The 18,080-nt window shown below is 50.6% G+C and overlaps 1 protein-coding gene across 1 annotated transcript; it reads right to left on the bottom strand.

Annotated features, from left to right (window-relative positions):
• Positions 1 to 9,763: 9,763 nt before the first annotated feature.
• Positions 9,764 to 14,290, bottom strand: MBL2 (mannose binding lectin 2). Its single transcript, XM_032313856.1, is given in 6 exon segments — positions 9,764 to 10,212; positions 10,861 to 10,935; positions 11,780 to 11,905; positions 12,330 to 12,413; positions 12,416 to 12,501; positions 14,184 to 14,290. Coding segments are annotated over 5 exon segments (732 nt in total). The 5' UTR covers positions 12,492 to 12,501; positions 14,184 to 14,290; the 3' UTR covers positions 9,764 to 9,841.
• Positions 14,291 to 18,080: the final 3,790 nt, after the last annotated feature.

Below are 18,080 nucleotides of genomic sequence, written 5' to 3' on the forward strand. Positions count from 1 at the left end.
TCCATAGCCCATCCTTAACCATGGCACACCGGATAGTAGCCTCCGAGCCCTCCCTTTACTTGAGCAGAGTAATCTTTCAGACCACCTGCCTCAAACCACTTTGAGCCCAGAGGGACTCATGCAGGCCCTGCCTGAGCAAAATGGTACTTTTATTTTTTTTAGTACGTCAGCAGAATGAGTGGAGTAAATACATGAGAGAGTTGAGTGAATTGACTTGCAATTCCTACTTGCAAGTCTCTTTGTAGGGCTCAATAAAGTGCTTTCAAGATGTCTCCAGGCACTTTGATCTGAGGAAATAGCGCTGCGTCTTCACCACCAGGCGCTCTGCCCTTTTATGAGTTCCCTGAACACTGCATTTCGGGTATGCGTGGCTGGGCCCAGGCCAGGGCTGAGAGGTCAGGCGGCAACCTGGGCCAAGCACGGGCAGCCTGTGACCAGAGGGCTGGGTCAGGGCAAGAAGAGGAGGGAACAACCAGGGTTGGGTTTTGAGCCAGCCCGATGCCTGGCCTTCTGGATGCCTGAGTTTGCCGGAGACTCCATCCCAAATCCCTTAAGGACCTCATCAAGTGATTCCGAAGCTTTTAGGAAAGAATAAACATCCTAGAACAGTGAGAAAAAATTTTAAAAATAATGAGAATGGGGATGCATGGGTGACTCAGTCAGTTGGGCATCTGACTCCTGATGTCAGCTTAGCTCATGGTCTCCAGGTCCTGGAATCGAGCCCCAAGTCAGGCTCTACGCTCAACATGGAGTCTGCTTCTCTCTCTCTCTCCCTCTCGCCTCCCTCCACTACATGCTTTCTCTCTTTCAAATAAACACAATCTTTAAAATAAATAAATAAATAAACAAAAAATAATGAGAATAGACTTGGCCATCTTATGTTAAAAGGTTTTTTTTAAAGCTAACCTCATTAGTATATTAGTGACGCCGGGATAGAGACAACGATGTGAAAACCCACAAGCCCAACACGAGTCCAAGGAGGGGTTTGTACACATTTGTATCATCGATGCGTGATAAAAATAGAACACCAAAGTAGTAGGAAAATGACGATAGCGCAGCTAATAATGCTGAAGTAAATGGTTAAGCATTTAGAGGAAAAATTAAGTCAGATGCTTTTAGTTACATATAAAAATCAAAATCAGAAGAAAATAGAAGTGATGATTCTATAGTCTCGGAGGGTAAAAAGCTATCTAAGGGTGATAACAGAGAAGAAAATCCAAAATGATACAATTGATACGTCAGACCACACAAAAAATATATAAAACTGCTCTGTCAAAAAGTAAAACCCGAGGCGCCTGGGTGGCTCAGTGGGTTAAAGCCTCTGCCTTTAGCTCAGGTCATGATCCCAGGGTCCTGGGATCGAGCCCTGCGTCGGGCTCTCTGCTCCACGGGGAGCCTGCTTCTGCCTCTCTCTCTCTGCCTGCCTCTCAGCCTATTTGTGATCTCTGTCTGTCAAATAAATAAATAAAATCTTAAAAAAAAAAAGTAAAACCCAACATAAATGAAAACCAAGATGTTGATTTATCTGTAAAGCACGTAAGAGAAAAAACAGTAAGAAACTGATGAATAAGGAAAAATGGGATTAGAATGAGAAGAAAAAATTCATAAAAGATGGAATACTTATGTCCAGTAGTATTGAAACATGAAAAAATGCAATCTTAGCAGTAATTAAAAAAAAAAAAAAAACTAAATTCAGCAACGCTACGTGTCCCAAAATCTACGGACTAGAGTTAAAGCTATATTCGAGGGACATATGCTTTATTTTCATTATTACAAAAAAAAATTTTTTTAAGATTTTATTTATTTATTTGAGAGAGGGAGAGAGCATGAGAGAGAGATCAGGAGCAGGGTAGATGAAGGGTAGAGGGAGAAGCAGACTCCCCAGTGAGCAGGGAGCCTGATGCAGGACTTGATTCCAGGACCCTGGAATCAAGATGTGAGCTGAAAGCAGATGCTTAACTGACTGAGCCACGCAGGCACCCCACAAAAAGTTTTTTTAAAGCAAGAACTGAAAATAATTGAATTAAAGTATTCATCTTTTTAAAACAAATTTCTCAAACAACAAAAAGCAAAGGAAGGACAAAACAAAGTGAAACTGATAAAATATAAAATACATAAAAATGATAGAGATGGTAAATTAACCCAGAAATCAGATTTTTAATAAGCCAAATGGGAAACACACATCTTGATAAATCTATATAAGAAAAAAACGAAACAAAACACCAATATGCACCACTTAGTTGACCTTTGAACCACACAGGTTTAGACTGTGTGGGTCCACTTATATGCAGATTCACTTTTTATAAATACAGGATAGTACTATAAATGTTCCCTCTCTTCCTGATGGCTTAATTACATTTTTTTTTCTGTAGTTTACTCTGTTACAAGAATACAGTGTATAATATGTGTAACAATACAAAAACGTGTGTTCCTTGACCATTCATGTTATGAGTATGGCTTTCGGTCTGCAGTTGGCTATTAGTCAAGTTTTGGGAAGACAAAAGTTACACATGGGGGTTCAACTTCTTGGGAGATCAGTGTCCCTAAGGTCTGCTAGTCAAGGGTCAGCTGTCCAGCAGTAAGAAAGGCACTATAACCACAGAGAAAGACTAAAAGAACTTCGAAGGCAATCTATTCACTCTTTTCGGTGTTGACCCGGCTTAAAGGCAGCCCAGACAAACGGACGTGGCCATCCCTCTACAGCCCTCCCTCACTTGACTCTGTGGCTTGGGGTCCAGAGCCACAGGGGTGGCCCCGAGGCTGCAGCAGTTAACAGCATCCCGGCTAGGGAGGGGGAAGACGAGACTGCTCTTTCTCTGATCGGGAACTTAGCACATCACCTTGGCGCATTAGCTGACAATGACCGGCAGCAGCGAGTGCGATGTTAAGCCATCTGTGACGAAACCAGCTGCCCTCCACCTCCGGACTCCCCACACCTTCTTTCCGCAGTGAGGCCAAAATGCACACCACCTTTTCTGATGCCAGCCCTTGGAGTGCTTGGTGACCAGACCACATGGGTGGAAGGCGGGGAGAGGCGATGATGGCCCAGGAATGGCTTCCAGACAGAGCTCGGGAAGGGCTCAGCCCAGCCAGGCAAGGTCAGTCCCCAGAGGCCATTCTCGCTGGGGGTGAGGGTCACACGTGCAACCCCACACAAGGCACTGGATAGTCCTTCTGTGATTACTGAGGCTGTGGGGTCTTAGGCGAACAGGAAGCTGGACTTGACAGGTACACCAGACCGGAGTGGACAGGAAGTCACTTTGCACACACCATCCAGATCCCTTGGTGAGAATGGCAGGATTAAATGGCTTTCTGGGTCTCATTCAGGCCGAGTAGCAGATACTTGATGCATTTTGTCTGCCCCAGACGTAGAGGAAGAGAGCCTAGTGTGCTGTTTGCCATTCCCACCTTAGTGGGGGGCACTGCTCTGCAGGTCCTGAGGGAGCCCAGCAAGGCAGGTGCCCCTGAGTTTCATCAGGGAGCCAAGCGAAGGCCCTTTCTGAACCTCTGCCAGACTCCTGGTGCTCCCACCAGCTGGGCGGCCAGCTTTAGGAGGACAGCTATCATCCCGTAGATTGTCCGACGGGTGGACAGCATGGTCTTCTGTCTTCGAGACCCGCAGGGAATCCCCCATCCCTCTGTGTGCTGGGCCCTCTGCCAGTGCCCAAGGGGTGCCCAGGCGCTCTCCCAAGTCTCCTTACTTGCAGGTCCTCAGCCTGCACTCCTCAGTACTTTTGAGAGGATGAGAGGTCACTACCAAGATCCCAGGCAAACCTCCATGCTGGGCGGGGGGTGGAGGGTGGCAGGGAATGGGGTCTAAAAAGCCCAGGGCCTGATTCTGATTGGCCTTGAGAGAGAGGTACCCAGAATGTGCACGGGGAGCCCAGTGGGAAGCCCACAACCCCAGCCTCCAAAGGGTGAGCCCTGAGGTCCTGTCCCTGAGGGGATTCTGAAATTGCCCTGGATGCAGAGGAGGAGGGCGGGGGTGACACGTGGGTCCTGCCCTAAAGAACCCAGGTTTGGAAACGAGACGGACACGCAGACAAGGAGCAGAGAATCCCACTAGTGCTGAGGGCTTGTTGGACACTTGTCATGCAGAGGGAGTGTGCATCTGGGTCTGGCCTGAGGGGTAGAGGAGTTTAGGAAAGACATTCCAAGTGGGTGTAGCCCCAGGGCAAAAGAGGAGAGGAAGAAGGCAGGAGCTTCGGAAGTAGCAAAGGGCTCCTGAGAAGCTCCCCCTCTTTCCTCCCCCTGGGAACCCCCCTTTTGCTCCCCCTGCAATCTCTCGGAGTTTGCTAGCCTGATCCTAGAGACAGCCAGCAGAGGGCAGCAGGAGGCCACGGCTCGGCGCTCAAGGCCACAGGCTGTGCCCATTGCCATATTTCAAAGAATATTTGGCTGTTTCTCTCTGGAGTCCCGCTTGAAGCTGAGTCAAGTTCCCGAGAAGCCTGTCGGGTCCCACGTTTTGAGGCAGGACTGAAATCCAGTCACTCATTTGCTCACTCAACCGCCACTGACTGCAGGTGCGATTTCCAGCCCTTTCCTGGGGCCCTGGGACGGCGGGAGTGAGGGACCGGTATCGTGATTATCACCACAGCAGCGGGCACAAACAACCCCATGAAGGGCCACAACTGTTATCCCAGCTGAAGGGACCTCCAGCATGGGATGTGTGTGACTTGCCCAGGGTGACACAGCCGCGAAGGGGTAGGGCCAGGGTTTGAATCCAGGCTGTCTGGCTCAGAGTCTTCTTAATGGCTTTGCTTCACAGTTATAACTTGAATGAGTAAATGGTCGAGATGATTCCAGGTGCCTAGAATTGCTAACAAGAAAATAAAATGGAGCATTGTAATGGTGACTGGGGTTGAGGTGGCGGGGCAGGGGGGAGTGTGGTGGGGTGGTGGGTTGGGGGGTGGGCAGGGGAGTGGGGTAGGGAAGGGGGCGGAGCACATTAGCACCTGGACAGTCTCTCTGGGGCCCAGCTCAGGGCCCCTTGTGGACCCTTTTGTCTGTGACCAAGCACCTACACACCTCACCCAGAGCCCCTGGAACTCCCTGAACCATGCCTCCTCAGCGAGCGGTGTGCAGAGAGAGGCCTGGACCCAGGCTGGGGGAAGGCCAAGGCTGAGCTCCCTCATGACGGGACGCTGGGACTTTTGAGCACTGGGTCTGTTGGTTTCCATACAGACACTCACACACTCACACGTGCACAAACATACGTATAAATAGCCCCCAAATCCATGTACACACAATCCCATGGACACAGTCTCACCTGCCCAGTGCCTCACCTCTGAGGCTCCCCAGAGCTGTTCTAGGCCCAGACCCACTCCCCAAAGTCACACCCTGGAAGGTTGGGCCCTGGAAATGCATAGGGAAGGATTCCGGTCAGCAGTCGCTTCCAGACTGCTGGAAGTCACTAGTGGGAGATGGACGGCTGAGGGAGATTATTTGGTCTCTGACAGTATGGAGTTAAGCGGGACTCACGTCACCTCATGAAGGGCCTATGGGAAGAGAGGAGCCCAGGCCTCCCTGCGGAGGTGAGATGCAGGCAGAAAGCCCCATAGTATTTCTCGGGCCAGTGGTTTCATGGGGATTGCCTAGGGATCTCGAGAAAATGACAGATTTCTGAGGTTTTGATTCATTGCATCCAGGGTGGGGCTGAGAGCCCATGATTTTGTCCAGCATCTCATGCAGTTCTCCTGGTCCCTACTCTGAACAGCTGCATGATGGGGACAAAAACACGGTCGTCCAGGACAGAGCATGCCATACCTGGGGTTAGCACGGACCTAGCCTAGTCCAAGGCATTGGGTTAGCCAGTAAATGGCTACTTGTATCCCACTTCTTTAGAGCGTGACACATGTGCTTGCCTGGACAATACACTGGTCCGCAGCTGGAGACGCTGTCTCCTCCCCACACAGGTTGTGCTGGGATGGGGAGCACTCCTTCCCAGAATCCGAGCCTGGAGCTCCGCCCATCTTCCCAGCACTCCATCGGCCACTCAGGGTCACAGGGCAGCAACGCTTTGCAAAACCCACTTCCCAGCATCTCCAAAGCCAAACCCCACAGTGACATTCAATCCTTCCTGGTGAGTGAGAAGAAAGTCCCTGATTCCCGGCAGGCTCCACAGAGCGGTTAACAGTCATGAGCAAACAACATTCCAGGTCAGAGGGTCTCTCCACGACACATGATCTGACTGGCCCCTGGTGCTGGTCGATCTCTGACAGCCACAGAGAAGGGAGGCGGGATGGTCCCAGGCAGGAAGGGGATTTGAGGAATGAAATCTGGGCTTCCAGCTGGTACCCCAAGTCGCCCTGCACTGGCTTGGGGCATGGCTAAAATTGAGATCAGCAGAACTATAGGACTCCAAATAAAGATGACCCAGCAGGAGCAAGGTCTTACAATACCAGGATCTAAACTCGGGCTGAAGCCTGGGCCTTCAATGTTGTGAGCTTTGGTAGTTGTTTTCCTTCTGGCCCAGGAAGCAAATTACAGTTACACTGGCTGTGTCTGTACTTCTGTAAGAGACCGTTGATTTTTAGATGTAATTTAAATTCAGCGTTCCCATTTTGAGAACAGGGCATAGTTGCCATTCTAACTTACTCATACTGGCTTTCTAGGGACTCGAGAAGTAGGTGGTTAAGTGTTTGGGCCACAGTTTGGACAAAATTCATTGACAGGTAATAAAACCTGAAAACAGTTCTCAGATCCTTTGCCCGTGAGATAGGCCCCGCGTCTCTGAAACTCTGTGTAACTCTTGATTCATACAACTTTCAAAGGAAGAAGTCCATTATAGACCAATTAATAGATAGGGAGACTGAGGCCCCGAGAGCCAACCCGCCACTCAGTGCATTAGTCAGGGAGCTAACCTCAAACCGCAGCCTCCCTCTTCCAAATCCTGATCTGCCCACCCGCCCAGCCGCCTCTCCTTCAGCCCTAACAGAGCGCACAGAGAGCCAGGCCTGGTTCTTCTCCTGGGTATGACCCCAGAGTCACGGCCCCAGTCCCACAGAGGTCTGAACAGCAGCTTCCTTTTCCTGAACGTTCTGAGGCATGACCTTCAGGTTCTTCCTCTTTGCAAGAGGCAGCAAAGGAAGACTGCAGCGAGGATGCATCTCCCAGTTCCCTGGTCCAAAACAAAAACAAAAACAAAATGAAACAAACAAACAAACAAAACCGCCTGGGGATGCAATGGCAGAAGTTCCCATGGCATCAGAGCAAACAACAGGCCTCCAGAGGATTGTGCTCACTGGAGCCCCTAAGGTGTGTCCTTGGAGCACCTCCCTTCATCACATGCCTTGTGCAAGAGATGTTAACCGTGGTGTGCTCCATGGGAAAGGAAACTGCCTGCCCCTAGCCCTTGGGAGAGGGAGAGAGACCATGAATCTGTCATTTCCCTCTTCTTCCAGATCCTGGGAAGCCTGGAGGAATTGCAGTTTCTGTCTTTGGACTCTGATGAGGGTCCTGCATCAGGAGATCGGCTCCGCCTTCCCTGGAGCTAATTTGCACAGCGCCCCACTTCGTGATGAGACGGCACACGGAGGCGGGGACCTCAGTTCCAGGTTGAGTGAAGAACGGCAGCCTGGGGTTCATGTAGAGAGAGGAGCCCTGACAACATGATCAGATTCTAGATCAAGGAAGAACAAGGGAGAAAGAATCCTGCAGGGGGAATGGAAGGATCCGAGCTTGTCCTGTAGCTTTCTCCCACATTTCCCTGATTTAGGAGGCAATCTGGACATCCTGGGAAACCATCCACTTGAAATACATGCTTTAACTTCTGCCGCTTTATAGCTAAAGAGACTGTCCTTTATGCATGGTATAAAGGAGGGTGGACATGACCCCCACCCCCTTACATAAATAAGAAGGAATTACATAACGGTTATCTGTCTGGGGTTTTTTTTTTTTTTTTAGGATTTTTATTTATTTATTTCACACACACACACACACACACACAGAGTGAGCACAAGCAGGGCAAGTGGCCAGCGGAAGAGAGGGAGAAGCAGACTCCCTGCTGAGCAGAGAGCCTGATGTGGGACTCAGTCCCAGGACCCTGGGATCATGACCTGAGCTGAAGGCAGAGGCTTAACAGACGGAGCCACCCAGGCGCCCCATCTGTCCGTTTCCCCATTTTTGTCTTGGCTATGACAAAATTCAGAGTATAACTTCAGTGCTCACTGATGGAACTTCTCTTGTTTGGGGTTGCTGTGTGTATCTTCTTTCCTTCTAAAAAGTTTCTGGTCTTCCCTTTTCCATCTGTGCCTCCACACTGTGAGCAGCTCCCCATCCCTTTGGTAAGCCACGTGGGTTTGCACTGAAAACAGAACCATTCTGCTCGACATCACAAAAATTCTCTTCCCTTTGTCCCTAGGGATGGTGCCTGGAGAAGAGCCTCACAGAAGATTCAGTGACAGGACAGCCTGCATGTGTTAGAGGCCAAGGACACAGGTCCTGTCACTGTCCCCCTGCCAGTGTCAAGGCCACCAGCATGTCTCCGCCTGGTGCTCCCCTTAAATATTGGGTGTTCTCTCTGATAATATAGATGCGAAGGAAAGTAGTTCTACAAGAATAGTTCATCAAGTGGAAGTGGCCCTTGGTCCATTCATAAATATTTTCTAACCTCATCTTGTGAATGGTGCACACTTGAAGCTGGAATTCAAATTCCTCCCTCGGTTTGCTGCGTGGACTCATATCATCTCAGCTCTACTTACTCTGAAGTTCCTGGAAACCATCCCTGGTCACCAGCAGGGCTGCTGGCCAAGACGGCAACAGAACCCTGCTCAGAGGGAGGTTTTTTTCTTTTCTTTTCTTTTCTTTTTTTAAAAGATTTTATTTGTTTATTTGTCAGAGAGAGAGGGAGAGCACAAGCAGGGGAAGCAGCAGGCAGAGGGAGAGCTGAGCAGGGAGCCCAGTATGGGGCTCAGTCCCAGGACGCTGGGATCATGACCTGAGCTGAAGGCAGAGGCTTAACCGACTGAGCCTCCCAGGCGTCCCCAGGGGGCATTTTGTCTGGTGACCAGATGCTGCTGCATGATCTGACAGGGTGACGTCCATAATTTGAATGATGCTAGATAATTTGACAGGGTGTGAAACTTACCTTTGGGGAGTGTTTCTTCTTGTCTATAATAATGGACCTGTGGACTTAGGCTGGGACGAGGATGTCACAGAGGGAGGGGGAGGCTGAATGTGCAGGGATGGAGACCTGCGCTGTGGAGAGGGACACAACCCGCTCAGGCGTTGCCTCCTCCGTGATGCTGGTGTACATCACAGTATCAAATCGGTGTCCTCAAGGTATGCAGGAGGGAAAGGCTGCCACACTTGGGCAGGGTGAGGGGACTCCTGGAACTAACCCTTGTTACCCATGGGGGATACTACCGGAAGTTCTGGTCTGGGGGTGCAGCTCACGGACCACCAAGCACAGCACCCATGTCCCGCAGGGCCGGGCTGGCCATGGGCAGGCACGGAGGGCAGGAGACATGAGCATCCCGTAGTGGCAACACATGGGAGAGAAGAACGGCATCTCCTGAGGCTGAAGTCTACTGTTCTGACACAGACTGTCCCTCCACAGGTCTGTCTGGTGGGCCGAGGGGTCCTCACTGAGGAAGGAGGGGACTGAATTGACCATGTCTATGGCTGACTCTGACCTGTTGCTGTGCTCTTAGGCAGGACCAGAGACCCTCAGACTCTGCTGTCAACCTCTTCTTGCTTCCTCATTCCCAGACCCTCCCCCTTTATTTCCCTCCCATCATCCCCCTGAAGGAATGAGTCAACATTAGGAGAGCCATGAATTCTCTTTCAGCAGGAGAGAACAGAGCAGGGAGGTCAGGAAGGGGCTGAGGTAGCTGCCTCCTCAGGCTGGGAATTCACAGACGGCCAGGTGGGGGATGCCACAGGAGATGTCATTCCAGAGCCCGTCCTCCAGGATGGTCACGCAGTCCTCCCCGCTGTCATCGTTAGGCTCACCAGTCTTCCAGTTGCTGTAGGTCACGCTCTCCCCTGTCACATACATAAACTGACCCTCCGTCACCTCATCCGTGACGCCCAGGAAGGCCGTGCTTTTGGCCACATCCTGGATGGCTTTGTTCTCTTCGGCATTCCTAGGGGACGCCACAGTGCCCTGGAGCTCGGCGCACAGAGCCTTCACTTTGGAAAAAGTCATCTCTTCACCATTGGTCACGTAGAACTTCTTCCCAGTCTTTTTGCCCAAGGAGAAGGTTTGCACTGAAATCACAATGGGTGGGAGAGGTTGACCGGGCTTGGGGTTCAGCCCAGGACACTAGGGGGGAAAAGCCTTGCTCTGGGAACTCAGGACTCAGAAAAATAGCCCCACGCCCAACCACCAGGTCAGATCCTAGTAAGGAAGCCCTCCTCAGCTGTAGAGCAAGCAAGTCCACGGCGGAAAGCTCACAGTCTCCTGGGAGATCCCACCCCGCAGATGAACACCTGTTACAAACTGGCCCGGTGCAGGGGGTGCTTGGGCCTTCCTGCCGGGCTTGGGATCCAGGTGTGCATGGATAGCCATCTGAGCCAAGGGAGTGCGGAAGAAAGAGGCAGGATTCTAGAGGAGGCAGACTTTCGCATCGAGTCCTTCCTTCACTACTTCCTAGCTCCGGGACAGTGAGGGAATTATCTACATTTCCCGGACCGACCTTTCCTCCCCTGTAAATGAAATGGGTCTAAGCCCCACAAATAGGACCGGTGAGAGGATTGAATGAAACCACACTGCGAGGGAATGCCAACCTAGCACGGGCCACGGGATATGGTAAGTGTTCATAAATGTTCAACCTTGTCCACCTTCCCCTGAAACCGAGAGCACGCCAGAAAAAGGTGAGAGCCGAGAACGCCCTGGGGTGCAGAAAGCAAGCTTACACTTTTTGACATGGTCCAGTTCTGATTTCAGGCTCGTTATCTCCCTCTCCAGGTTAGCCAGCATCATCTCAGCAACTGTGAAGCAGCAGGAAGAAGGGCATTTAATGAGAAGACCGTCAGTTGGAGAGAAGAGTGTGGGGTGAGCTTACTGAAAAGTATGCTTAGTCTAGAAAAACAAGAAACCAAAATGAGGCAAAAGGAAGAAAACCTCTGGATTCCTACCTTCTGAGATACTCTTAGTAGCTTTTGTAAACTATTAACTCTAAACTAATAATAATAATAATAATATAAAAAGTAACTTATAAATTATGACTCTGGATCTTTTTGTTCACATAGTGCTTAAATGGTGCAATATTGTAACTATTTATAAGAACGAGCCCAACTCATTATTCTCCCTTTTGAAAATTTTCCTTAATTATTCTATTTCATTTCTTATTCCAGGCAAACTTTTTAATACTCTTATAATTGTGATGGGCCAGCTGGTGGGTATTAACAAGAGGTCATCATTTCACTTTTTGGGGGACTGAATTTATGTCCTTTGACCTTGAATCAAGTTGCCATGACGTTCCCCATGATTCAGGGGTCCTAGGAAACTGACCATTATCACGGCACTCTTTTGACCCTACACACAAAGCTGGCCGCCGAGAGGACACCGCTGTTCCCTCCCAGCCTGGAGACACACACAGACTGTGTCTGCTGAGGAAGAGCCAGGGCCCGTCTCCCACAGAGCCCTGGGGAGGCACAGGGTTTAGAAGTCTGCCCTCGGGAGTAAGGGTCAGGGGAACGAGTGTACCCAGTCGGAAGCAGTTTGGCATCTTCCAATGGAGCAGGAGGAATAGAAACCACCTCCCACCTGACCCTTAAGGCCCCAGAGCCTTGGGTGCCCTAGGTTCACACTGGGCTGGGGTGAGTTTCTTACCTGAACTATCTCCATGGTCTCCTTTGGGGCCCTTTGGTCCTGGAGCCCCAGGAACCCCAGGAGCCCCGACATTTCCTGGAGGCCCCAGTTTTCCTGGAGGGCCCTGCAAACCTCGGAGCCCTTGTCCTCTTGTAAGAGGAAGGAAAAGTGACTCAGGGGCTGTGGCTCCTTCTCTTTTTCCAGAAGTTCAATGTGATTTACCTTGACCCCAGAGAAACTCCAGTGAGCCAGTGGTGGCCCAAAGAAAAAAGATTCTCCTGCTCTCCAGCGGACAGCCTGTGCTAAGGGCCAGTTCCCCGAACGGGCAGGACGTCTGCTCTCTACAGGTGACCACACATCGAGGATTCCCGTGTGGAAATCTGGGCTCCAGCAGAACCAGAGAAGCATCTTTATTTTGGAGGGAATGACCTTTCACAAGAATGATCCTAAGTGAATGGTCACGTGGCTAAAAGTGAAAGATAAGTGTTGTCCTGTCTCTGCTAGGCATCTTTTAGGAACGGTCTCCCGTGGGGGGTAAAGATTTAGGAAGTCAGAGCAGCCTGCTCTGTACCTGGCTCGCCCTTTTCTCCCTTGGGTCCGTCTCGCCCATCTCTTCCCGGGATGGCGCAGGTAACCACTGAGCACGACTTCTGGCATCGCCCGAGATTTCTGCTTCTGAGTTGGCTGCTGTCAGCACACACAGAAGGACAGGAAGCGACGAAAACAGGAGCATGATCCTGAACCTTAGGGTGGAGAAAGTCAAGGGAAATAATTCTCTCTCCTCTTGCTTTGTCAGCCTTTGCTGACCCCATCCGCTGTGCCAGACCCTGTGCTCCGGGCAAGAGACCCAGAAGGGACCGTCGCTGTTCTTGGCTCTGCATTACTCCCAAGCTACTGGAGAGACAGACAAGTGAAAAGTAGTAGAGGTAGTTCAGTGCTGAAACAAGGGTAATACAACAGTCGCACATGCAAGAGTGATGCACCAGGGGCCTGTGGATTCGAGTCTTGGGAAGTTAGGCCGCCCCCCATACATGAGAGCCCACATGCTCTGGTGATCACAAACTAACGGCTTCTGTGGTCTGGCAGAAAGACAGAGAGCTCAGCACCTGCGCGAGCTTTGGCTCCTCTTTCTCGGTTCCCTTCTTGAGGTCCCAGGGAGCCTCAGTTTCCCTTTTCTTCCCCTTCCTATGGGCTCTAAAGTTAGACTCAAACTCCAGCAGGTAACCTGAGGTCCCACACGACCCGTTTCTCAGCAGGCCCTGGTTTCTGACATCCTTTTTCTCATTCCGCGTAAGAACGCTGTCCTTCACTGCGGGCCACGGCAGCCCTGGGGATCAGTCCACGTTGTTTCCCTGTCAACCTGCCAATCATCTTGCAGCAAGTCTCTACCCTGCGACAGGCACTTGGGGGTGGGGGGTGGGCTCAGGACCCAGGGTGCCCTGAGGCAGGCTCCTGACTCTCAGAATAGAACCTCCTTTGGTCCTTGATCCCGGCTAGACGAGACAGAGTTCTCCCTCCTTGGCTTGAGATTTTCCACTGAGAGGTCGTTTTTGCTGGCCAGAACCCAGGCTCCTGAAATTTCAGTTCACGCTGCATCCGGCAGCCTGCCAGCTCTTGCTCCTTCTCCTGGCGGGCTCGTCTGCAGGCTGCCCAGAGGCCTCCCCAGCTCTGTGCCCCGAGCCAGCTTTCAGATTACCATTCAGCTTCATGCCCAAGCCAGCCCCCTTTCCAGAAGCTTGGCAGCCCAGCCCCCGTGGACCTGTCTGGCCTCTCATCCCAGAGTCCCTGTCCCTTTCTCCCTCGCTGCTTCCTTGCCCTTGCTTGCCTTCCCTGGCCTGTCTGCTGCCTTAACCTTTCCTTTCCTGCAGGACACAGTGAGAAGTATTGAGTTCCTTTTTAAAAAGGTTTTTATTTTTCTGACAGAGACAAAGAGAAGGAGCGCAAGAAGGCAGAGTGACAGACAGAGGGAAAGGGAGAAGCAGGCTCCTCACTGAGCAGGGAGCCCAACACAGGGCTTGATCCCATGACCTGGGATCATGACCTGAGCCGAAGGCAGCCGCTTAACCCACTGAGCCACCCAGGTGCCCCAGAAGAGAACTTTCTTGATCACTTTCATCTCCACCTTTCTTTTTTCTATCTTTTTCTTTTCTTTTCTTTTCTTTTCTTTTTTTCCACTTCCCTGATCATGCTGGAGGCCAGGGTCAGAGCTTAAACATGTTGTTGGCAGACATAGCCCACTTCCATTTTTCCCTTTGGCTGACAGGACCACCCTTTCATTTGCAGAAAGGTCAAGTGGACCCTGAAAGGATATAAAAGTCCCAGGTCAGATGGACACAGAGGCCCTGTGTGGGCCTGACCACCCCACCCAAGCCCCTGCTGGACCCTTGGCCCAGGTCTTTCCCTCCATCCTCCAGAAATGACTTACTGAATGTCTCCTCAAAGCACTGGGGCAATGGCCGGGAAGCAGGTCCTCTAGACCACAGACGTCAGGCCCAATTAACCTTATGGCCAGGGACAGTGCTGGACCAGCCTTCAACCCCAGATTAATAAACAACTATCCTCAGAACCAGTGTCTACTGGGGCGGCTGTCCAGCGCCAGTGCTGGGGTGTGCAGCCCAGCACTAGGCAGCTCACTACTTGAATAGCCCAAACGCCTCCTCCTGCTCGTCCCTCCTGAGCATCCAGCTCTGTCCATCTGATTCCCCAGAATCGTAGTCTGGACAATAGTCGACCCCCCCCCCCGATATTTATTTCTAGAAGAGACACGATTAGACATTCTACCAAACACACACTCATGCGTGAGCACACACGTCCACACACACCTACACGTACAGGCTCCCCCCTCTGTGTCCACTGCTCTGACTCGTTCAGACTTGTGTTTGGTTTATGGTGGGGATGGGGGCTGGGAGGGGTTAAACACTGAGCCGCCTTATTCCTCCCTTCTCCTTCACAACATTTACCGAAGGTCCTCTTTTTGGATGAGGTGCAGACGTCCCAGGGTGAGGCCCAGGGAAGGAAGTACCTGTAGGTGCTTCAAGTTCACGGCTGGTTGTGAGCACTTGCACTGAAGCTACTGCAGCCTAGGACACTTGTCTCTGTCTTTGCATGATTATTATCATTCACTTTGTAGTTCAACTATTCTCTCTGGAGAAAGGGCTTCCCTCTAATATTTAATTTTAAGTAGCCACTCCCTCGTGTCTGTCTTTCTTTCTTTCTTTTTTTATTATTTTATTTATTTATTTATTTGACAGAGATCACAAGTAGGCAGAGAGGCAAGCATGGGGGGGCCGTGGTGGTGGTGGGGGGAGCAGGCTCCTCGCTGAGCAGAGAAACTGACACAGGGCTCGATCCCAGGACCCTGAGATCATGACCCGAGCCGAGGGCAGAGGCTCAACCCACTGAGCCACCCAGGTGCCCCCCATTGTGTCTTTCTGTTTTAATTCTTTGCCCACTAGAGATGCACCTATACGACTGACTGTCTTGTTTATTTAGTGGCACATTCGTCGACCACCACCCTCCTTTAGAACAAGAACTCCTTCAGAACAGGGATCTTGTCCTCGGCTGTTACGGCCCCACTCAGAGCGGTGCCTGGAAGCAGTCACGGCAGCTGGATAAACAGAGAACGCAGGAGTCCCTCTGCCTCCTCCTCTGAGCAGCTCCCCTGACTGCTCGCCAGCCAGAGCTAATGTCATTGCCCACGTTCCCAGCTACTTTTCTAGGGCAGGAGCTGTGTTTGCTTCACTGACTTGTCTCCACGGTGCACCCCAGGGTGGGGCACACAGGACGGGTCCCCTGAGAGAGTGGGGGCAGAGCGGGGAGCAGAGCCCATGAGCCAGAGCCAGGGGTAGACCCGTCCACACGGTACCTCCGCACCTGGTTTCCAGCAGCATCCACTTATCTCCAGAGCCTGATCAAGTGGCCTTTTTCAAGTCCCTGACCTGACCTTTGGTTCCTGCCCTCCCCCAAATTTACACTTGCTCTTTGAAATACTCAGTCTTATCAAACAGCTCAAGAGGTTTGCTTTTTCCCTGGTGGGGAGTCAGTGCAGGGCCACTTCCCTTGGACTCTGCCTTGTGATTGGGGTTCTGGCTTCTCAAGGATCATCAGCTCTGTGTACTCAAAGTCACTATGCCCCGCTCGGCAGCCCTCCTAGATTCCTGGGGCCCCCTGGACAGAAGACCCCTGGCAAAGTTGTGTTTCCTGCTGCCATTGACATGACTTTGAAGGGCCCCAGGCCCAGAGGACAAAGAACATCCAGCCCACGCAGCAAATGGACAGACCTCCCAGAAAGGCAGGAATGTGAAGCAGAGAATTACATAAACCAGGACCCTCTATGCTACAGACCAGAGGAAAAACGGCTCAGGGAAGCAGGGGAGATAATATGGCAGGAAGTGGGAGGGATGAGCTAAGAAAGGGACAAGAAAGCCTAGACTTTGCTGGGAAAAGAGCCTCCTTTGAAGATGCATATTCTTTACTCTGTCCTCACGTAGGCCTGGGTTTTTTGTTTTGTCTTTAAGATTTTATTTATTGGGGCACCTGGGTGGCTCAGTGGGTTAAACCTCTGTCTTCAGCTCAGGTCATGGTCTCAGGGTCCTGGGATTGAGCCCCGCAACTAGCTCTCTGCTCTCTGCTCTCTGCTCCCCGCCCCCCCGGCCTGCTGCTCTGCCTACTTGTGATCTCTCGCTCTCTGTCAAATAAATAAAATCTTTAAAAGAAAAGATTTTATTTATTTATTTGAGAGAGAGCGAGAGAGAGCAGAAGAGGGGGTAAGGACAGAGGGAGAAGCCGACTCCCCGCTGAGCAGAGAGCCTAAGGCAGGACTCAATCCTGGGGCTCCAGGATCACGACCTGAGCCAAAGGCAGTCACTTGACCAACTGAGCCACCCAGGTGCCCTAGGCCCACGTTTTAATGCATGCTACATGATAATATTATTCTGCCAAGGTGATTATTATTGAATTTGGCTATTTATGCCAAAATGAAAAATAGTTTTTCAAGTATCTCAGCTTGTCACTCCCTAGTGCACCATAGGGACTTTCATGCTAGGTGCCTCATTTTCTCAGATGGAGATCTGCTAAGTTCAAGGTCCCCTTGTAAAAATTACCAAACACAGTAGAAATTAAGCAGAATGAAAGCTGACTGACACTATAAGCTTCCGAAGGAATCCTCCCAGGATAGCTGCCTCTCTTTAATAGATACATTGATATTTTTATGTTTATTTATTTTTAAAGATTTAATTTATTTATTGTCAGAGAGAGTGTGAGAGAGGAGAGAGAGCATAAGCCGGGGGAGCGGCAGGCAGAGGGAGAAGCAGGCTCCCCGCTGAGCAGGGACCCTGACATGGACCCTGAGATCATGACCTGAGCTGACTGAGCCACCCAGGTGTCCCAAATTGATATTTTTTAAAAGACAGTATAAGAAAGAAAGAAGCATGGGCGCTTGGGTGGCTCAGTGGGTTAAGCCTCTGCCTTCAGCTCAGGTCATGATCCTGCGGTCCTTGGATCGAGTCCCGCATCGGGCTCTCTGCTCAGCCGGGAAACTGCTTCCCCGTTCTCTCTGCCTGCCTCTCTGCCTACTTGTGATCTCTGTCAAATAAATAAATAAAGTCTTTTAAAAAAAAGAAAGAAAGAAGCAAAGAAAGAAGGAACATTTAAACAATCGAATTAATGAATTAGAATAAGGAAATAATATAAAGTTAATAATATAATTTTTCTTAAAAAAACCTGTTCTTTACAAGAACAAAATAAATAAACTTGGCAAATCTGACCAGAGAAGTTTGGATTACCGTTGCTGATATTTTATGTCTCCACATCATAGAATTACACGTTCATGCCATTGGCCATGGTACATCGTGGAGTCTGTCCCCGGAGTACGTGGGGTGCTCTATGTCCCACCCCCTGCGACATTCGGCTTGGCCATGTGACCGTGAGCAGACACAAACCCACCTGAAAGCCAGAAGTCAAAAGTAGCTACTGACGTCCAGGCATGCATCCACGGTCAGTAGCACGGTCCCTAGAACCTGACTCGTGTATTCACAGCCCAGACCGCGCACGAACTGGCCACATGGCCTACGGCACATCACTGTGACCTTTATGAGCCTCAGTATTCTTATTCGTAAAATGGGGATGACAACAGCATCCACAAAATAGGTTAGTCCAAGTGTAGTTCTGGGCACAGAGTAAGTGTGATAAGAGTATCAGCCCCTAGACCAGGGAGGGTATATCCTAGGAAGGAAAGTATGGGTTTTTTTTTTTAAGCTTTTATTTATTTATTTGACAGAGAGAGATTACAAGTAGACGGAGAGGCAGGCATAGAGAGAGGGAG

The sequence above is a fragment of the Mustela erminea genome, chromosome 14 (assembly GCF_009829155.1).
Source record: "Mustela erminea isolate mMusErm1 chromosome 14, mMusErm1.Pri, whole genome shotgun sequence".
Taxonomy (NCBI): domain Eukaryota; kingdom Metazoa; phylum Chordata; class Mammalia; order Carnivora; family Mustelidae; genus Mustela; species Mustela erminea.